At 34.5% G+C, this 19,653-nt stretch overlaps 3 protein-coding genes across 3 annotated transcripts; 1 reads left to right on the top strand and 2 right to left on the bottom strand.

Annotated features, from left to right (window-relative positions):
• Positions 1 to 532: 532 nt before the first annotated feature.
• LOC120003535 lies at positions 533 to 2,061 on the bottom strand. The gene is made up of 5 exons (XM_038852551.1): positions 1,971 to 2,061; positions 1,555 to 1,648; positions 1,275 to 1,386; positions 1,031 to 1,120; positions 533 to 952 (listed from the first exon to the last, which is right to left on the bottom strand). The coding sequence occupies exons 1-5, from the start codon at positions 2,059 to 2,061 to the stop codon at positions 533 to 535; spliced, it is 807 nt and encodes a 268-aa protein (XP_038708479.1).
• LOC120004619 (transmembrane emp24 domain-containing protein p24delta3-like) lies at positions 1,946 to 5,790 on the top strand. Its single transcript, XM_038853994.1, has 4 exons — positions 1,946 to 2,309; positions 4,090 to 4,302; positions 5,261 to 5,337; positions 5,431 to 5,790. Exons 1-4 carry the CDS (start codon positions 2,094 to 2,096, stop codon positions 5,573 to 5,575), a joined length of 651 nt encoding a protein of 216 aa, XP_038709922.1. The 5' UTR covers positions 1,946 to 2,093; the 3' UTR covers positions 5,576 to 5,790.
• Positions 5,791 to 6,024: 234 nt separating this feature from the next.
• LOC120004618 (F-box protein At1g10780-like) lies at positions 6,025 to 8,391 on the bottom strand. The gene is made up of 4 exons (XM_038853993.1): positions 8,312 to 8,391; positions 6,943 to 7,687; positions 6,509 to 6,789; positions 6,025 to 6,420 (listed from the first exon to the last, which is right to left on the bottom strand). Exons 2-4 carry the CDS (start codon positions 7,682 to 7,684, stop codon positions 6,184 to 6,186), a joined length of 1,260 nt encoding a protein of 419 aa, XP_038709921.1. The 5' UTR covers positions 7,685 to 7,687; positions 8,312 to 8,391; the 3' UTR covers positions 6,025 to 6,183.
• Positions 8,392 to 19,653: the final 11,262 nt, after the last annotated feature.

Below are 19,653 nucleotides of genomic sequence, written 5' to 3'. Positions count from 1 at the left end.
CTTGTACCAAAGATTAATGTAATCTTCAGGCTTGTCACCATTATCATGTAATGCACGGATGGCATGGGGGCAAGGGATTCCGGAAAGTTGCCATGCCCCACATGTGCACTCACTTTCTCTTAATCTAACAACAAATTGATTAGTACCATGTCTGACTTCATAACTCCCTCCCCCATTCCATTCAGACACCCATACATGACTCTCATTCACATTGTGCAAAATTTTTTTGTGTATCAATGGACCATACTCATGTTTCCATGAATTAACACCAACTTTCTTGTCCCTAAACCTCCTCATCATTGCCCTCCTAATATCTTCTAACATGGAAATTATAGACTTGCTTCTTGCCTCAACTATTGTCCCATTAAATGCTTCACACAAGTTATTATCATTTGAATCACACCTTGGCCATGCTGAGAAGAAAGCTTTGCACCAATGCTTAGGATCACACAGCATCAAGTCTTTAGCAGCCTCTGGGTGTACCCTCTCAAGATTCTTGTAATTCTTATCAAAATCATACTTGTTGGTGGACTTAGCCAGGGCCCAGAACAAGTTCTTCAAATGTCTTCCTGAGTGTGTCTTGCTCCAATTTGCTGCCAGGATTAGAAGATTCCAAATATTCACTCAAATGTCCATCTGACTCACTATTTTCTTCAGCATCCTCACTACCACCTACCCCAGCATCTCCAACACTACCACCAACCCCATCATCTACATCAATACCACCAACATCAGCATCAGTAACATTTGCATTGTCACCATCATCCTCTTTGTCACTTTCCTGTAGCATAGCCACAGACTTCCATCCTCTGCCGAAATTCATAACTTTCTCTCTAGCAGCAATGATCTCTTCATCATCCTCTGAAGAATCGTCCAAAGGGAGAAATTCTTCCTCACTTTCTTCTCCTTTCTCGGCATCACTATAATCACTGTCAGAACTTGGTGGTGATTCCTGCAAAAAATGCAGACATTAACTAAACAGAACACAAGTCTTTATCAACAAACAAAGAATCACATAACGTCTTCTCACCCTTCTAATTCGCTTAGCTCTTGTCTTTCGGTTCACCATTGTTACTGGATCAAACAAGGTATAACTGATTAAAACCGCAAAGAAGTACACCTAGTCAATGCAAAATCGAAACAGAATGGGAGCCAGCTCAAAATAAACAGAGAGCGAAACACATATTGTAGATCGAAACAGAAATGGATAGAACAGAAACCAAAATCGAAACATAAAGGTATCTAAATCGAACACAAAGAACCCTAGTGCATACTGCAATAACCCAATTCGAAACAAACAAGGATCGAAACCCAAATCGAAACACATATTGTAGATCGAAACAGAAAGGGATAGAAACAGAAACCAAAATCGAAACATAAAGGTATCTAAATCGAACACAAAGAACCCTAGTGCATACTGCAATAACCCAAATCGAAACAAACAAGGACCGAAACCCAAATCGAAACACATATTGTAGATCGACACCCATTTTCGAAAACCAAATCAAAACATAATACCCAAATCGAAAGGCAAATTGTAACTGAAAGGGATACCTGAGCAAGGAGGGAGACTCAGTATCAAATTTGCAAGCTGCAAGAACCCTAGCGCAGCAAGCGAGAGTGGCGCAGCCCAGAAAAAATCGTAAGACTGAAACCCCAATTGAAATTGGGTTTAGTATAATGCAATTTTAGTTTAATTTTTTATCAAATTCCATGTAATAATTCCACATATTACTCACATTATATAAATATATATGACACATAAGAAAATGGTCTCCACGTCAGCAATTTTTGACAGATCATAGATGGAAGGGCAAACGTGACTCATTATTTGACGTTGAGGGGCTCATTTGACACGAAAAAAAGATAGAGGGCCGAATTGACCCTTTTTCGTAACTTAGAGGGTATTTGTGATACTTATCCCATAAATAAATTAAAATAACAACTAGTTACGAGAGAGAGAAACAAACAGTCTACACTTGCCAGAGACGTAGATCCCATTCCCAGCCCAGGAGTTACGTCTCCATCTTCCTTTCTTGCTCGATCCATCCAAAACGACATCACACGACCCGAATTTGTGTGTATGAGAGGTGATGGGGCTGCGTTATAATGTGCGCAGGGAGGTTGTGGCGGTGTTGTTGACGCTATGGATATGGACTGATATTCAGGGAGGCGAGGCCATATGGTTGACTGTTCCACCGACTGGTACGAAGTGCGTGTCCGAGGAAATCCATAGCAACGTCGTCGTTTTAGCGGATTATGTGGTGGTTTCCGACGAGCATTCTCGCATCCCAACCATTTCTGTCAAGGTATGTCGTCAATTCTTGATCTATGGATCTTGTGTTAGCTTCTGCTGTTTTAATTCCTCAATTGGTATGTTATTGTTCCAATTCTAAGTTTTTTGGCGTGGAGGGGGTGTGAATCTACAATGACATAGGGCGATTATCTGGTTGTTTGGCCCTTTCGTCTTTGTTGGTTTGCTTCCCCCGAATAGCAACTGCTTAGTTTGAGTTCTTAACAACCAACCTGAAGAAGGGTTTATGGCGAGGAATTCAAAATGGTAGTGTTAAGTGTTAACAACAGAGGATAACATACTCTCAAAACTAGAGCGGTATCACCTAAGCCGACAAATTCTTGGTTTAAGAGGATTTTCAATGATCTGCATTGCTGGGAGTTTTATGTTTCTTTGCTTGGATAGTAAAGGTTATCCCGTTATCTTCTGTTTGCTGTTTGGGTTGTGTTAGTAGCATTAATTAAGAACATATTTGTAATTCATTACTCATTCTTATTAATTTTACCCTATGATGTTTGCATAAGACTATAAGAGGAGACAACTTCGTATGTTGAGGAAGAGTATCTGCCTATCTGGTTGGTTGATAGTGTGCATCAAATTTTGTCAATTACTATGAACATGGATCCTAGACTGAGCATTTATGTAGCCAGTACCCAAATGAATGATATCACAGCTTGTTTGTTTTTGTTATTACTGATCCCAGAGGAGTTACACATAGAAGATCTCAGCCGTCCATACATATTTGAATTTTGGAGATGTTGGCATTTGAAGGACAAGTAAATGTTTCTCTGATTCTCTCATGCCTGTGGTTTCAGTTTATATTTACAAATGTTCAAATAAGGATGATTGTTGTCCAAAAACTTTGCGATTGCGAGTATGACTGGAATGATTTCGCTTGTAAGCGGCTCTTTTATACTTGAGGTGATTACTGGTACAGGTGTGAACAAGATAAGCTGAGCTGAGCATTGCTAAGCTCAGGCCTTGTCCTTTTCAATTATGGAGCTTGAATTTCAGCCAAGCTTCTTTGAAGCTTTAAAAATGCAGGGCTTGACCCTGGCCTGTTTGTTCAAAATAAGCTGAGGTTTTAATCTGGTTTGGGATCGAATTACAGTTTTTCTAAAAGCCAAACTAAGCTCAACTGCAAGATTTTAATAAAACTAATTTAGTTAATTGACTTTAAAACTTCAAAATATATAAATTATAATATTACTATAAGATATTTAGCATATGCTGTGTATCTTACGTAGCTTGTTGCATTGTTGTCAAATGCACACGCTTCTTTGCCCTTGTTGCTTGTATGGATGGTGTTAGCAAGATTCTTTGTGGTTCCTATTTCCTTCATTGAAGGTTAGTTGTTTTGTAAAACATCTCTGGCGAAATGAACACTGTGAATTGCCTAATAGCAAGGACTAAACCTGTTATAGGTAAAGTTTTGGCATTGTATTGTCTATTAGAATACATCTGGTGTTGCAGCCTAGGCCCTAGAAGTTCTTTTAAAATAAAAAATGTCGCTGACTAGGCTTTAGTGACGTCAACCTTCTCTGTATACAAACAATTTCCTTGGCAAAAAACTAGGCTTTCTACGGAGTCATATAAGATGGGCAAGGGCTTAACTCATGTGCTGTTTTCCATAGTTAGACATGGGTTAAAACATCATATTTCAACTGTTAAACATTAATGATTCATGATAGCCATAATGGTTTCTCTGTTGAACTTGTACATGCAAATTTTGCCCTTTAATTGAATCTGTTACTTTTTCTTGTGACCAGTTTCTAATAGTTGTTTGCGTTTTTTAGGTGACATCACCCTATGGGAACAGTCTTCATCATGTAGAGAATGTCACCCATGGTCAATTTGCATTCACAACTCAGGAAGCTGGTAATTACTTGGCTTGCTTATGGGCAGAAGGCCATAATCAAGGAGGAGGAGAAGTCAGTGTTAATCTTGACTGGAAAACTGGAATTGCAGCAAAGGATTGGGAATCAGTTGCCAGAAAAGAGAAGATTGAGGTGAGTGACAATTATTATTGTCTGCTGTAATCAAGATTCCCGTAAAAAATTGTGAGGAATTTTCTTAGGGACAGATAATAAATGTGAATATGGAGATCATCTAAAATGGTAGTCGTTATTTATTTTGAGGCCTGAAGTGGGAGACGAGTGTCAATTGAATAAAAGCTGTCTGAGGGCCAGAGTAATGAACCATGATCATATTCATTGAATCATTGAATGGCGTATTTTAACTTTTAAGGGTTTAGGTCCCCATCATTCTCCTCATCACTTTACGTGGAATTGGGGACTGTTGCTGAGCATCGGGCTTTTGATATCTAAGAAGATAATTTATTCAGTTTGGTCAGATTTACACATATTCAGTTTTAGCGAGAGACAAATATGTGGAGAGACTGTTTCAGAAATTGAACCTATGACCTATAGGTTGCACCCTTGCAATGCTATCACTGGGCAGAGGTGAAGCCTCTTGTATGTGGGGGTCCCCTCAATTTTTTTTAAATAAGCCTAAATATATAGTAAATTACAGAGACCCTGAATTTTCAATTTCCCCCATTGCAAAAAATCATACTCAAATGGTTGAAAGTAGAAGACATGTGACAACTATTACTTATCCTATTTTATAAACTTTTAATCTTTAGTGTTATTTTTCGTACTTTCGAAGGTATAATTAATAGATAAGCCAAAAAAAAATTTCAGGGCACTGCCACCAGACCCTCATTTAGCTTTGACCATCATGACATAAAATCATGTGTCTGCCCTTGGCAACCCCTTTCATATTATGTCTTGGTTTCGCCCCTGCCACTAAGCCACATGTTCGCCTGTCTTATTCAAGATGTATTATTTCTTAAATATAGTGTAAGTTCTGATTTAATTGGCAAGGATAAAAGTCCAGGAAGAAATGATTCCTTTGGGTTTGCCCATAATTATCTTTCATTCTGTTATTCATGTCGGTGACATATAGGGTATTGAGCTTGAACTGAGGAAACTCGAAGGAGCAGTGGAGGCCATCCATGAGAATTTAATATATCTCAAAAGCAGGTAATGTAATTGTAGTTAGAAATGAAATGTAAGTTTTAGCATGTCCTCATATTAACCAATGCGTTTTCCTCATTTTTCTTATGCAACAAACAGAGAAGCAGACATGAGGATTGTGAGTGAAACAACAAATGGCAGAGTGGCTTGGTTTAGTTTCATGTCCTTGGGTGTCTGTATTGGGGTTTCTGCTCTGCAGGTGCTGTACTTGAAGCAATTCTTCCAGAAGAAGAAGCTTATCTAAAAAATCACATTGATCAGTAGAAGCTTAAAATGTAGAACACTTTCTTCCCTGTTTTACTTGCATGTTGCAGAAGAAATTTTGATACCACTAACATAGTACTCGGTGTTTACGGTCATAAAGAAGAAAATTTCATTGTCCATCCTTTGTAGACATACTCTAATGTTCAATAGCAGCAGTTGGCTCTTAATATATTGATGATGAAATGTTGACTGTAATGGTTGCAATTTTAGGATAAGTACCATAACTACAGGCTAGGCAACTGCCCATAGAATTGTCACCTAGCCTTTTAATCATGTCATTGCTACTTAATTAAGATTAATGGAGTATATTTTCTGATCAGATTAAATTGTACTCTGTGGAGTGTTCTTACAGAATATATAAGCTAGTTTTTTTACAGCTTATAAGCTCACAACAATAGCTGTTACTGACGCTCTCAATATATCCCAATAGAAGTGAGGAGCATATTTTATAGCACAAATCATGAAGAATGACAAGGGGTTTCAACCAAATTAGCAGCATAAACTAAAATGATGAGAATGAAAAGTTAATAATATCAAGTGAAACTACCCAAATGAGAAAGGGAATGTCCCTTGTAATATTTATTCTAACTATTCAATCCGAACCATCTTGTGGTTCACGCATTTGAATCTGTAAATCTCATCGAAGAAATCGTCCGCGCTGCTATGGCTGCTCCTCATCTGAAGGATCCTTATTACCATAGATTTCAGATTTTTCCCATATTTCAATAGGGAGTCGAGAGTGGTTAACTTCTGTTCAGCATTTAATGGTGATCTCACTGTGATCACCACCTCTTCCAAGCATGGAATCACAAAACCTGACTCCACCTACAGAAAGATGAACTATGTCTTATCAATATATGGCATCGTGAAGGGTAAGCGAAAAAAGGACAATACTAGAGAATCATCTGCTCACATTTTTCAGGCTGTTTTTCTGGCAAAGAGCTGCAAACATGGCTCCATGGATATCAAATTTCTGCAGCTTAGGATGGCTATTGAAAAAATCAACAAAATCAATTTCTGGGAAAGGATGAAGGGTTTCAGAATCCCCTGTGAATTCAACCTTCATATAAAGATGCTTCGCCTCACTCCCCAATTGGAGCATTTTGCTTACTGCATCCCAACACCATTGTACTCCCCTAATCGACAAGAACTCAAGGGCAGCGAGTTTTCCAAAATCCACCATGTAAACTTTCCCTGAAAGGGTTGAGGTAAAATAAAATTTATATAAGTTGCAATCATAATAATGAGTATTTCTTGCAATGCAGCCAGTTAAGCAGACAACATGAAACTAGAGTATAGAGGAACTCAATGAGATTTCTATCAAGTTATTATATGTCAAAGAATTACCAGCATTATTGGCAATTGAAAGTTTCCTCAAGCAGCTGGTTTGGGGAGCTCTAATCCAACTACAGCCTTGCACCTCAAAGGATTCGATGTTGGGAGAAGATAGAGCGAGCGAGCAGTTACCCGAGCCATAAAAGTCCAGTTTACAATGTTCCAAATTAGGTAAATCGATCGAAACTGATCTCGCCCCTTCGCAACCAAGCAAAAGCAAGTTGGTTAGATTTGGACATGCCTGAAGTGCAGCAGACAAAGCATGATCCTCCACTTTTGCACCAACAATCTCAAGGTTTAGAAGCTTTTTAAACGCATCCCACCTAGGGGACTTTGTCATTAGGATACCCCAAAGCTTCAGAGTTTCCAAATTCCTTGCAGCGCCAATGCAATCCAATTTCGAGGGGCTCTCAGTACAAGAGTGATAGTCTGCAAGATTGTCCATTCTGAGCTCCAGATGCTTGAGGGATTGACCAGTGAGCGATAGCCACGAGGCAAGGCCTGCACTGGTAAATGGATTATACACTACAAGCTCTTCTAGCCGAACAATCGACGAGATCATCTTCCACACAACCTTATCTGGACTGTCACTTTGCCAGTAGTTATCAAAAGAGTTACGAGGAAAGTAGAGGCTTCTGATGTAAGGCAAAGACTCCTTCCATCGCTTAGAAACACAATTGCAAACTGCCACATCCCTTGCATTGTTCATGTATGAGAGGATGTATTGAACAATAGCGTCCGGGAGAGACTCCATTCACTGAGGACATCCATCAAACAGTTAGAAACCATACCATAATAACTGTACTGTGAGTTGCAACAACACCTAGCCACAACATAATAATCAATAAATTGGAAAATGGTTTCAAAATTCCGAACGAAAACACTATATATTAATTTCATTCGCCACAGAATTAGTGAAGGCATGATGATAGACAATAGAGAGCTCAATTATTCACCAATGCAGGAGTCCAATTCTAGTGATTCTTAAAATTATATATAAGGGAAAAATATTCTACTGGATAAAGTCTATACAATAATATACCGCTTTGTTGAAATCATGATAAATCTAAATTCAACCAAAAAAAATACAAATTTCCTACAATTTGGCTACCCAAATGCCAGAAGTTACACATTGCAAGTTAAACCCATTTGGATTTTGACCCCAAAATGAGTCAGTCCGCAAAACCCATGTGTAAAGATGTGCGTAGAAGTTACAATTCAACAATTTGCAGCTTAAAATCTCTCAATTAGTGGAGGCATTATATCCACACACGCATTATGAATTGTATAATCATAATTTATTCTTACGACATATGGAGTAATTAGTATCTAAAACATTTCAGATGAATGAAATCCAGAGACACAAAGAAGAAGAGCTTACAGTCTAGGGTTCGAAAGAGAGGTAGCAGATCTAGTACTTCGGCTCTCACTGATAATTCTCGAACTAAAGTTTCTCTCAAATTGTTATATATATATATATATAACAAAAGAGAAAAAGAAAGTGCAGAGAGCGCGGACACACATGGAAGGGGCTTTGAGGGTCTTTTCAAATTTTGAAAAAGCAAGTAGGGTTTCGTTCTCATCTCGTCTTCCATGGCCCGCTTTGCTTTCAAATTTTTGAATTTTTCGACCGTTCAACAGCTCAAAAAACACTGTACCTTCACGAGGCGGAATTCTGTGTATAGTAGTTGCACCAAACCTGGCAACTGACGATGCGTAGATTTCTGGAATTGACTGATCCTACGGTCCATATCACCTCGTACGCATAAGATTTTTTAAGAATTAAGGGAAAACTATTACGGACTATTTGTACCCTTTTTTTACTTTCTTCACCCTTATAATGTATAGGGCATAGCTTTGTAAGTAATCATGACAGAGATAAATTCCTTCATTCATTTTTTCCGTTTTTTTGGTCCTAATGTTGACTAAACGTCATCTCATCTCTAACTCAACATTTTTTCTCTCTTACCTTTTATCTCATCTCTAACTCAGCATTTTTTCTCTCACCTAATCTCTTCCCTAACTCTCTCTCACCTCATCTCTTCGACGTTAATATTTCTTTCTATCATATCTTACTATCACAATGACTTTAATATATCTTAAATGAATATTTTTTAATAATATTTTTTTGAAAAAATTTAAAAATAAATATTTCATCTAATTACTGTATCCTACCGATAGGATAATCATATATCATCAAAACGTGCCAAATTTAAGGTCAAATCTACTTCTCTAGGCTTGACAATTTCATAATTCTTGTGACAAGCAAACTTTGAGAGATACCAATACGTGAAATCACAACTATTTTAGAGAGAGACTAAAGTTTGACAAGACAAATTTATGTAGGTCCCATGAGTCAAGTACAAATGGTACATCAACATTTAATTAATTAATTAATTTATTTATTTATAATAAAGTAAGTATCTTAAATTTTTATTTAATTATATTAAAATTAAGTAACTTTAAATTCACTGTTATTTAAATTTTATTTGATTATACAGTTATATTTCTCTTATACAACTAAAATGCATGATACCCTTGCACGTAATTTATCATAATATGTTACACGGATTAAATGTTACCAGCGAAATTTTAATCAAACACTACAAAGCATTAAACTAATATATCTGCTACTAAAATTGTTCAATATTTTTACTACCACCATTTCTGTTAATATATCTGCTACTTTCAAAAAGTTTTATCACACTAGGCCATAAGAAAAAAAAATCCTATTGATTGTATTTTATTCTCAAAACAAACGAGAGAGTAATAAGGTATGCACACTACTAAAGGCTCAGAAGCAACTGGCTCCCAACTTAGACTGTTTTAGCTGTAGCTATGGCTAGAGAGAGAGAATGATAGAATAAGGATGAGTAGGTAGGTACCCCACAAGTAGGAAAACTCAAAAAAAGCTGGTCAAAGTCTAATCCAAAAAGAATTTTTTTTTTAAAAGAAAAATGCCCTTCAAAAGAATATGGGGCCCACTTATTTCTCCATTGAATCCCACTTGAATTTTAAACGACCGCCTCAGTGTCACCATCTGTACGACGACGTCATTGTTATGATCTTCTTGGAAAATGGCAAATAAATCTTGGCCGTCTGTTTTGTAGATCTAGGGTACTCATTGTCCAAAGTATATTGCATTTCTATCACCAACACTGACACTGTCTATTATGTCTTTTCATTAGGGGTGCAAATAGCAAAAAAGTGGGTGTATATAGCAGGACCCAAACTATTATTAGGCGACGGTTGCTGACTTGCATGCGAGCTGGTTCCTGTTGACGTGGCTTTTTCAAAATATATTTAGGTCATACTTATATTTTAATCATTGTTAATTAAAAAAATTATCTCAATTTGGTGTAAATTTGGTAATGAGAAGTGGTATTCTCATCCCATTTTAGTAATCTCACCCCCCAATCATTGGTTTGTATTTTTTATATTATTTTATGTTTGATTTGATATTTAATTTTTTTTATTTGCGTGCGATTTGACATTAGATTCACATTCTCATAATTGGTTTTCTCACCTCTATAATCAGTTTCCCCCAACAATTAAATAAAATAACTTATTATATCACATCAAATATTCAAAGTAGATTGACGTGTACATTTAATGTATGTTGCAAATTGTTCACTATACGGAGTGACCCATTCGTTTGTAGAATCATACCTATATCTAAACCACTGAATCATAATTTTGGAAGAATCTTGATTTGTTGCCTTGCGCCCTTCAAGATCATGATGATATTAGTTGCAGGATTGAGTTACAGATGTTCATGGAACAATTTGAAAAAAAGTCTAGGATTGGTATATTGAACACATCAACTCGTCATGATCCGTCGGCATTCAAGTGGTTTAGATATAGGTTGATAGATGATTACTCGATACCTCCTATTATGATTCAGTGATTTATATATAGGTATGATTCTGCAAACGAATGAGTCACACCGTACAGTGAACAACTTGTATCATACATTAAATGTACCCGTTAATCTACTTTGATGTGATATAATACATTAATTTATTTAATTATTGGGGGTGAAAAAACTAATTATAGGGGTGAAAAAATCAATTATGAGAATGTGAATCTGATGTCAAATCGCACGCAAATCAAAAGAATTAAGGGTGGTTGTAAATAAACCTACTCTAAGGTGCATGTAAAACCTACTCTAAGGTGTAGGTACATCACCTTACGACTGAAAACGTTGTCAACTCACTTGTCATGTAAAAAATTGCATTGTTTCAGAACCAAAAAATAGACTGTGTTGTTATCGATTTTTGTGATTCTTAAAAGTCGAAACTCAATCATTTTTGTTCAAAAACACATGCAGTGATGTTAACGGTTGAAATCCAAACGTATTAAAGTGGGTTTTTTTTTGCCTTTCTCGGCTCTATCTTCAACGGCTCTCTGTATTTAACGTTCAAATTTTAATGACTATAATTTTTTCTATTATAAATAGATACGTTCTCCACTTCTTCCATTCTCTCTATCTTATTTTTGCCATTTCAGAGAAAAAATAAATTTGGATCAGTTACGAAGTTGGGCCGAAGATCTGCGATTGTCAAGTGGTTTTAGTGACAGTCAAGTAAATATACGTACATATTTTTTTGACTTTTTCATAAATTTTTTTTATTAATTGCATATGATAAGGTGAATAATAATCAACATGTTGCTATAGTTATTGGGCACGTAAATAATAATCATTACGTCCTGGTTGCGTTGACAGAGGATTATCCGATGCCTCCCATTATGTATCGATGGAAACACTTCTGGTATGATTGTGCAGCTACATGGGCTACGCCTTAAATGGAACAACTTGATGTATACATGCAGCATACTCGTTCTAGGTTCCCTCCTGAAACTATTGTGTTAGAAGATTAGGGATGCAACATGTATTAATGTGATTCAACAAAATAATTATTTTACTTTATTATAGTAAATAATTTTTAGAGAACTTTATTTGTCAAATAATTTCGAATTTGCATTTATCGATCCATGTCAAATAGACATGGGCCCCACTGATAAACAAAGGAAGAAGTGACCTGGTCTGTCATTCAAACAGAAAAAAAAATTTAAAAATAAAAAAAAGTCTGTAAAAGTGAAACATTATAATGGGGTCTCTGACAGGGGGTGCATCTACCGAAAAGGAGGTTTGAATACCAAAATCCAAGAATTAAATATCAAATCAAGCATAAAATAATATAAAAAATACAAATCAATGATTGAGGGCGAGATTACTAAAATGAGGGATGAGAATACCACTACTCATTTGTGATAAGCTTTTGATATTTCTCAATAAAAATTTACTTTTTTTACATACTTAAAATTTTCACTTTAAAAATAACACAACGAGCCTACCTTTATGATATCAAAATTTTAATGGCTTAATCAATTATTTATTTATTTATTTATTTATTCGTTACATCACATAGATCTCCACAATATTAGAGCATCAATATCAGCTCTTGTAAAGCCACCCGCTACTCTATTTTACAGGATGAGTGTGTACAAAACATCAAAAATGATGATCTCATTAATTCTTATAAAATAGGAGATGGTGATTGCGGAGCTACATGATATTTTATTATTAAAAATTCATTTTATGTTTTTTTTTAATATTTTTGTTATTTAGCTAAAATTTAGACATTTGACTACAATATCTAAAGCCATGAATCACTTTTAAATTAATAACCATATTTACTTCATAGTAATATAAATAATAATTATGTATATATAAAAAAATCCAAATGAAAATGAAGACATGATTGATATGCTTACACAATATTATAAATGTTTTAATATCAGTTGCCAATCTATAAAAATAACTTCTTTTTAGATTGACTTAGAATTACATAAAGTTAAACTTCTCTAAAAAAATAATTAAGATGTAAAGATTATAAACTATGATTCACTATAAATATTCCATAAATACTCGATAAGATCAATTTGGAGTTCAAAATGAACTTTTTTATCTCTGATTTGATAATGTTTATCAATAAAATTTCAAAGTTCCTATGCATGTTCATGTGACACTTCTATTAGTGGAGGACTTTCAGGGGTAGATCTAGAAAATTGATCGAGGGGGGACTTTGTTAGTGGTGGAGTCAGAAATTAGTAAGAGATGAGCCAAAAGTTGACTGAGGTTTGTTGGCCCCCGAATTTTTTTTCCGTTGTTCCCTGTAAAGTGACCGTTGGAAAGTAATGTTTAAAATTTTGACCATTAGAATATAACCGTTTGAATATGCCGTTAGAATATGATCGTTTGAAAAAAATTAAGATATCTTGTCATAGATAATATTTTTTTCATCTTTATTTTATATTATTATTTAATCAAAAAATAGTATTTTCAAAAATATATTTGTTCTTGCATAATATAATCGGTAGAAATTAAACAGAAAAGATATTACAATTGATTGAAGAAAATAATATTTTAAGTTATAGAGAAGAGTTTACGGGAGATGATGTGGAGTGCTGTTGAATTTTGACTCTGTAAAATTATAAAATATCTCTTTTTATTATATTTTAAATAATCTATTAAGAGGAGTTGATGGAGTTGCTCTTAGAAAAATTGAGAAGACAAAAAAAAAATTCAATCGGATAATGATTTGACAATAATGCAAGCTCGTCAATCAAAGTGAAAGCAGATCCGATACACTATGCACCGAGCTATCAACCGGTGCACCCAAACAATTGAAGAATCGAGTAGTCCTTTTCAATTCAATGTTTTGCTAATCGAAGCTCTTAGAGCAACTCCAAGAAGTGATGTATATGAGAATGTAAAATCATAATCGTCAATTTATATACTCTTTTCTTTGTTTTTATCATTCCCAACATATTTCTTATTACAACATTTACTTTCTCTCATTTGAGTTTCCAAATATATAAACCCAGAAAAGAGATAGGGGCCTCACTTTTTATTAAGTTTATAGCTTTTTAGGTGTGTACAGTGTACTTGCCAATTGATATAAGAAAAAAAATCCTAATATATTGTTATTTAAGAAAACAAGCTCATTAGCCCAAACACAAAATGACACGTCATCACATATATAAAAATTAAAAAGTGTAATTCATTGACCTAGAACTTTGATTATCGTACAAGTGAGGGTCATAATTGTAAATAAGAATTAAAGAATTGAAAGAACACCAGTAAAGGCCAAAGAGTAAGAGAACTTGTTCCACTGTTTGTCGTCTACTTGTCTTATTGAAAAAAGGTTTTGAGAGTTTTGAGAGAGAGTCAGAGATAGAAAGAGAAGGGAAGCCATCGATAAATCACCTATTATATATTTCTATTGTTTTGGGCCTTTTGGCACACTTAATTAGAAATTGGTAAATTGTTATTTGTTTCTCTAAACTCTAATTTCCTTTTTCTTTTTTTTGGTTAGGTTTGCGTGTGATTGGAAAATCATGACAAGTAAAAGAAAATTTGAATTGGGAAGTTCAAAGAGGAAGAAGAATGAAAGACAAGATAAACTCACACAATCTCTCACGAGATCTATGAATAGGTATGTAAAACCTACAATAGGCTGTTGTTGGGTCTAAATTAACCTTACTAGCAAGTGTACTAGTCGGCGACTACAGCACAATGATAAGCAAGGGTCGAATCCACAGGGACGGTGTTATGTCTAGTCCAAAGTTATACTTGTATGTATGTATATACAATGCAAACAAAGTAAAGATCAACTCAAGATTGTTTGGGTTGGTAATTAAACTAAGACAAGCAAATAGCAAAATGTTTTTGGTATTTTCTTAGAATAAGGATGCAACTAATGCAAATGATATGAATGACAAGGATATGGAATCCCCCTTGGGAAATGATTTGCAATGACACAAATTCACACACATATTTGCTAATTCGGGCACAACGAATCCGAACCTAAGTCGGTTTTAGCGCACTTAAGCCAAATCTCCCTACAATCGATTACTAGCCATCTTATTGGTCTAGGTCGGATATTCCTAAATACATTCTAGCCATCTTATTGGTCTAAACATGCATAGGAATTCATGGAGTTCTATGGAGATTAGGATTCATACAAATTGTCACCTAATTAAAGGGAGACACATTCATAATCAAGTGTTTCAAGAAGCATAATCTACTTGACATATTATTGTCTAAGCAAATTCTCCAAACAATTTCATCCAAAAACCTAAAGTGTTGGCCAAACACCACAAGCATGAAGAAATTGCAATCAAACATAGAAACACAAGATTTATACCCAAATCAACTCATATATATGTAAATCAAGTCATAAACAAAGTCATCAAACCCAAGGCTTCATCCTAGCCTTGGCACAAGTGATTTAGTTACACATAATGAGAGAAAAACACAAAAGGAGAGATGAGAAAATCATGAATAAACCCAATTAGTTGAGTAGATCCAAGTTGAGCTGAAGAATCTCTCCTTCTAGCTCCAAGAGTCGCCTCCCCCTCTGCTTTCGCTCCCCAGAAATTCTATTCTGGGTCTAAAAACTCCCGCAGCTCGGACAAATCGCGACTTAAAACACCCCAGAAAATTGCTTTTTGCGCCTAGACGCGTTGTTTTCACGCCTAGGCGCATCACGCCTAGGCACACGCCTAGGCGCACGCCTAGGCGCAATCCTAGGCGTGCACAACTTCAAATTCAAGTCCAACTCTCTGGCTGGGCGTGCAGGAGTGATCCTGGGCGTGCACAATTTGTGCGCCTAGGCGCACGCCTAGGCGCGTTACCCCTAGGCATATGATTCAAATGCCCATAACTTCTTCATATGACCTCTGATTTGCATGATTTTAGATTCTACGGAAAGCTTGAGATGTCTAGTTTCCAATGCCTTTTGTTGCGCTCGATTCCAATAACGTGACAGAAAGTTATGAGTATTTGAACACACGAAGGTCGGTGGACATTTTCTTCAATTCAGCCCTTTTTCCGTCGCTTTTCATCCAAACCGCAATCAACCTATCAAAATACAAATCAACACATAAATACACTCATTATTTATCAAAAGAAAGCTTAAGAGGGGGATATTTCTACCAAAAACAATAGGTATTATCATACCTATCAGCTGTGGAATTTAATTGAGAGTGCTATTGCTGGTGAAAGTTTGCCTGAGAATGTGATTGTGAATGATGAAAATTTGAACTCCGTGAATGCTGATGAAAACTTGTCTGAGAATGTGTTTTAGTTTAGCGTTATTTGGTTTCATTTGATGTAATAAATTTATAAGTTTGAGTTGCTTAATTTATTGGATATTGGTGATAATTTATGTGTATTCAAGAACTAATTATATTGCATTTTGGATTTATTAGATATGTTGGATTTCAGATTTATATAAAAAAAATTATTTAGGGGGATGAGGGTCTCATTTTCTTAATTTGTCTAGGGCCTCCAAAATGCTGGAGACGACCCTATGTTAGAGTTAGGGCTGTCAAAAAAACTCGCAGAAAACCAAACCGACCACCCGAACCGACCATTTGGTCGGTTTAACTATTTTTCTTTTTCGAAAACCGATCAATTGTTTTTTTAAAATAAAAAACCGAAATAATTGGTCGGTTTTGAATATTTTTATAAAATCGATCGGTTATAATCGATCGACCGTCATAATAAATATTATAATATATATATATATATATATATTTATATTTTTATATATAATCATTAGTCATTAGTTTTTAATTTATATATATATATATATATACAATATATATAGTATATAATGATTAGTCAATAGTATTTACTTTACTACTTGTGACTTAATAGACACGAACTTTGAGATTTATATTAATATATTTAGGTAATAAGTATATATTAATATTATATATATATATAATTAGATATATAACTCTGTAATTTGGAATATTAATTATTTGATATTAATACGGGAATGAGATATTGAATACTGAATAGAATGCTGCGATTTCAATAGTCTTATTCAGGTATTGATTGCTGATTTTTTTTATGGATCTACTTATTCTAAATTTCTTTCTAAATTGAGGTATTAACAGAAAAACCAACCAAAGTGGAATGGTCGGTTATAACCTTACTGTTACAAAAATTGATCGGTCATTGGTTTTCACTAATGAAAAAATTGAACTTTCGGACGGGGATGAATATACCAAATAACCGACCATACCAACCGATTGACAGCCCTAGTTGGAGTAAAGCGTGTTTAAAATTTTAAATGAGTATGTAAACCACTTTTGAAGTATATATAATAAACATGTGAAAATTTATTTTACATCTCATTGTTAGAGTTGTTCCTATATTGCCATCCTCAAAACAATTCGCAACTAGCCCTTACATGCATTCAGATGAACTTGAATGCACCATATAAACATGTGTTTATGTTAATGAGTATCCTACGAGAACTCTCTCAATTAATCTTTTAAACTTAAAATACATATTCCAATATAATTTTTCGAGATCTCAAAACACTTTTATATCATTTATCCAATAGCTAAGGCGACTTGATAACATTCCCTATAACAAGGACGAAGCCAAAAATTTTTTGTAGCAGGGTCAAAAGAAAATTAAACTTAATAATTCTTCAACAATCAACAAGTATCAAAACAAATTAACCAAACTAATCAAAGTTCAAACGCCTATGCCTTAGGTACTTAGCCTGTTAGCCCCTGCATTTGAGGAGATCAAACTAGGATTAAAATGGATATGTAACCTATCTAGTCATATTATCATAATTGAAATAAAAATTGAAAAAATATACTTGGCTACAGTTGCACTTGGCGTGGTCTCTTTGTCTGAAACCGTTGAATGATAGTTTCATTATCAATCCCATCCAAAATATCTTTCTCAATATATGCGACCAAACAAGCATTAAGCCACTCATCTCGAACACGACTACGCATCCGATTTTTGATAATTTTCATTGCAGAAAATGCTCTCTCTGCGCTTGTAGTTGAGACTGGAAGAGTCAATGCCAAAGTAATCAACATATACACCAATGGATATATCTTATGTTTTCGTGTTTGCACCATTTTATTTGCAAGGCCAACTATTCCCTCTACTGATGAGAATTCAGAATTTTCATAAGGATGTAACCAATAAACCAAATAATCAATTACCATTCAACTAGACAGCTATCAAGATTCAAGAACATGATTTTCTACAAATAACAACTTAACAAGTTACATGTCAAATAATTAAGAACTATTGAAATTTTAACCAAGTACAATAAATGAATCAAAGAATTACCTAAAGAATGACCCAATTTGAGGCTTTGAGCAAATTGCTTGATCTTTGATTGAGCCTTAATAATCATATGAATCAATAAGCACAAAATTGAACAAGAAATAGAGTGATTCCTATTTTACAAGGCTAGTTGGCAGTTGGCGCATGCGACTTATTGACCACTTGTGTAGACTGTGAGTTGTGTTCTCGTCTTCTCGATTCGCCTTGGTAGGTGGTGTTCTCGTCTGCACGTCTATGGAGTATTGACTGAGTTTTTTCCAACTTTACTTTTGTTTCTCTCGTGGTAGATATTGTAGATGTATATGACAACTTCAATTGAGCTTGTCGTTAAACGTTTGGGTTGGACTTTTGACTTCTACTTGACCTAATTAAAACCCATATTTTTAAACACATAAATTCATAACTTATTCACTTGGGCTATTACTTAAACACATAAATTGATCAACTCTAAAGGCCCATATTAGTCACAATAATCATATTTAGACCATATATATATATATTTTAAATTTTAATCGTAAATATATAATAAACAATAATATCATAAAAAAGAAATAACAATAACAAATAAATATGACAAAATATAACATTTGTTCCCCAACTATACCCCAAGTTTCACTTTTGTCATTCAATTTTTTTTTCTCATAATTTCATTTTTCAACTATTGAAAGATATCTATTTTGTCATTCAACTGAGAGAGTAGCCGGAAAAATCCAACTTGACATCTATTTGATATATCGGAGTAATCTTAGCTAGCAAACTTTGACAAATATGAATGATATTATCCCTAAACTATTACCCTCTGTTTGGAACTCCGTATAGGATAATATAATTTTTTTTATCCAATGTATAATTTAATCCTTGAAACTCCATATAGGATAGTATAATTTAATCCTTGTATAAGTTGATGTCTAATTTAATCCTATCCGGTGTTTGAAAATAATCTAATATTAGGCTTATATGGTATAAGATTTGTGATAATATGTCTAGATTATCCCTAATTAAAGTGAGAGTGATGGTCTTTTTTGTCATTTGAAATGTTATTTCTTATACTAAGCGCTCCGTATAAAATAAAAACGAGTTGGAGGTGTTTTAATATTATACGGCCGATATCGTAGAAGAACCACTTTTGTATAAAGTTATACTATCTCGAGTATTTTCAAAATCGTCCAAACACCCGATAAGTTCATTAAAGGATAATTTTATACTATACGGAGTCTTATTTGCTCATCCAAACGAAGCCTTAATGTCTAGCACTTTTATTACTTAAACTATACAACAAAATATTTTTGGGGATTTTGAAGAGTTAAGTATTTGAGGATTTTGTGAGATGACAGGTGTAAAATTTAAGTAAAGTGGAACGACAAATGTAAAAATTATATCAATTGGGATGTCACGTATGATTTTTTTGATAACGAAAGCATTTGAGAGATGAAAATATACCTTTAAATAGTTGAAGGATGAACGGAGTACTTTGTATAGTTGAGAGACAAAATGGATATTTTTGTCAAATAAATAACAAAAGGAATAAGAGGAAGTAGCAGTAA

The sequence above is a fragment of the Tripterygium wilfordii genome, chromosome 8 (genome assembly GCF_013401445.1).
Source record: "Tripterygium wilfordii isolate XIE 37 chromosome 8, ASM1340144v1, whole genome shotgun sequence".
NCBI classification, from domain to species: Eukaryota; Viridiplantae; Streptophyta; class Magnoliopsida; order Celastrales; family Celastraceae; genus Tripterygium; species Tripterygium wilfordii.
Note: the sequence above shows the minus strand (reverse complement) of the source record. Positions and strands in the feature narration are given on the sequence as shown.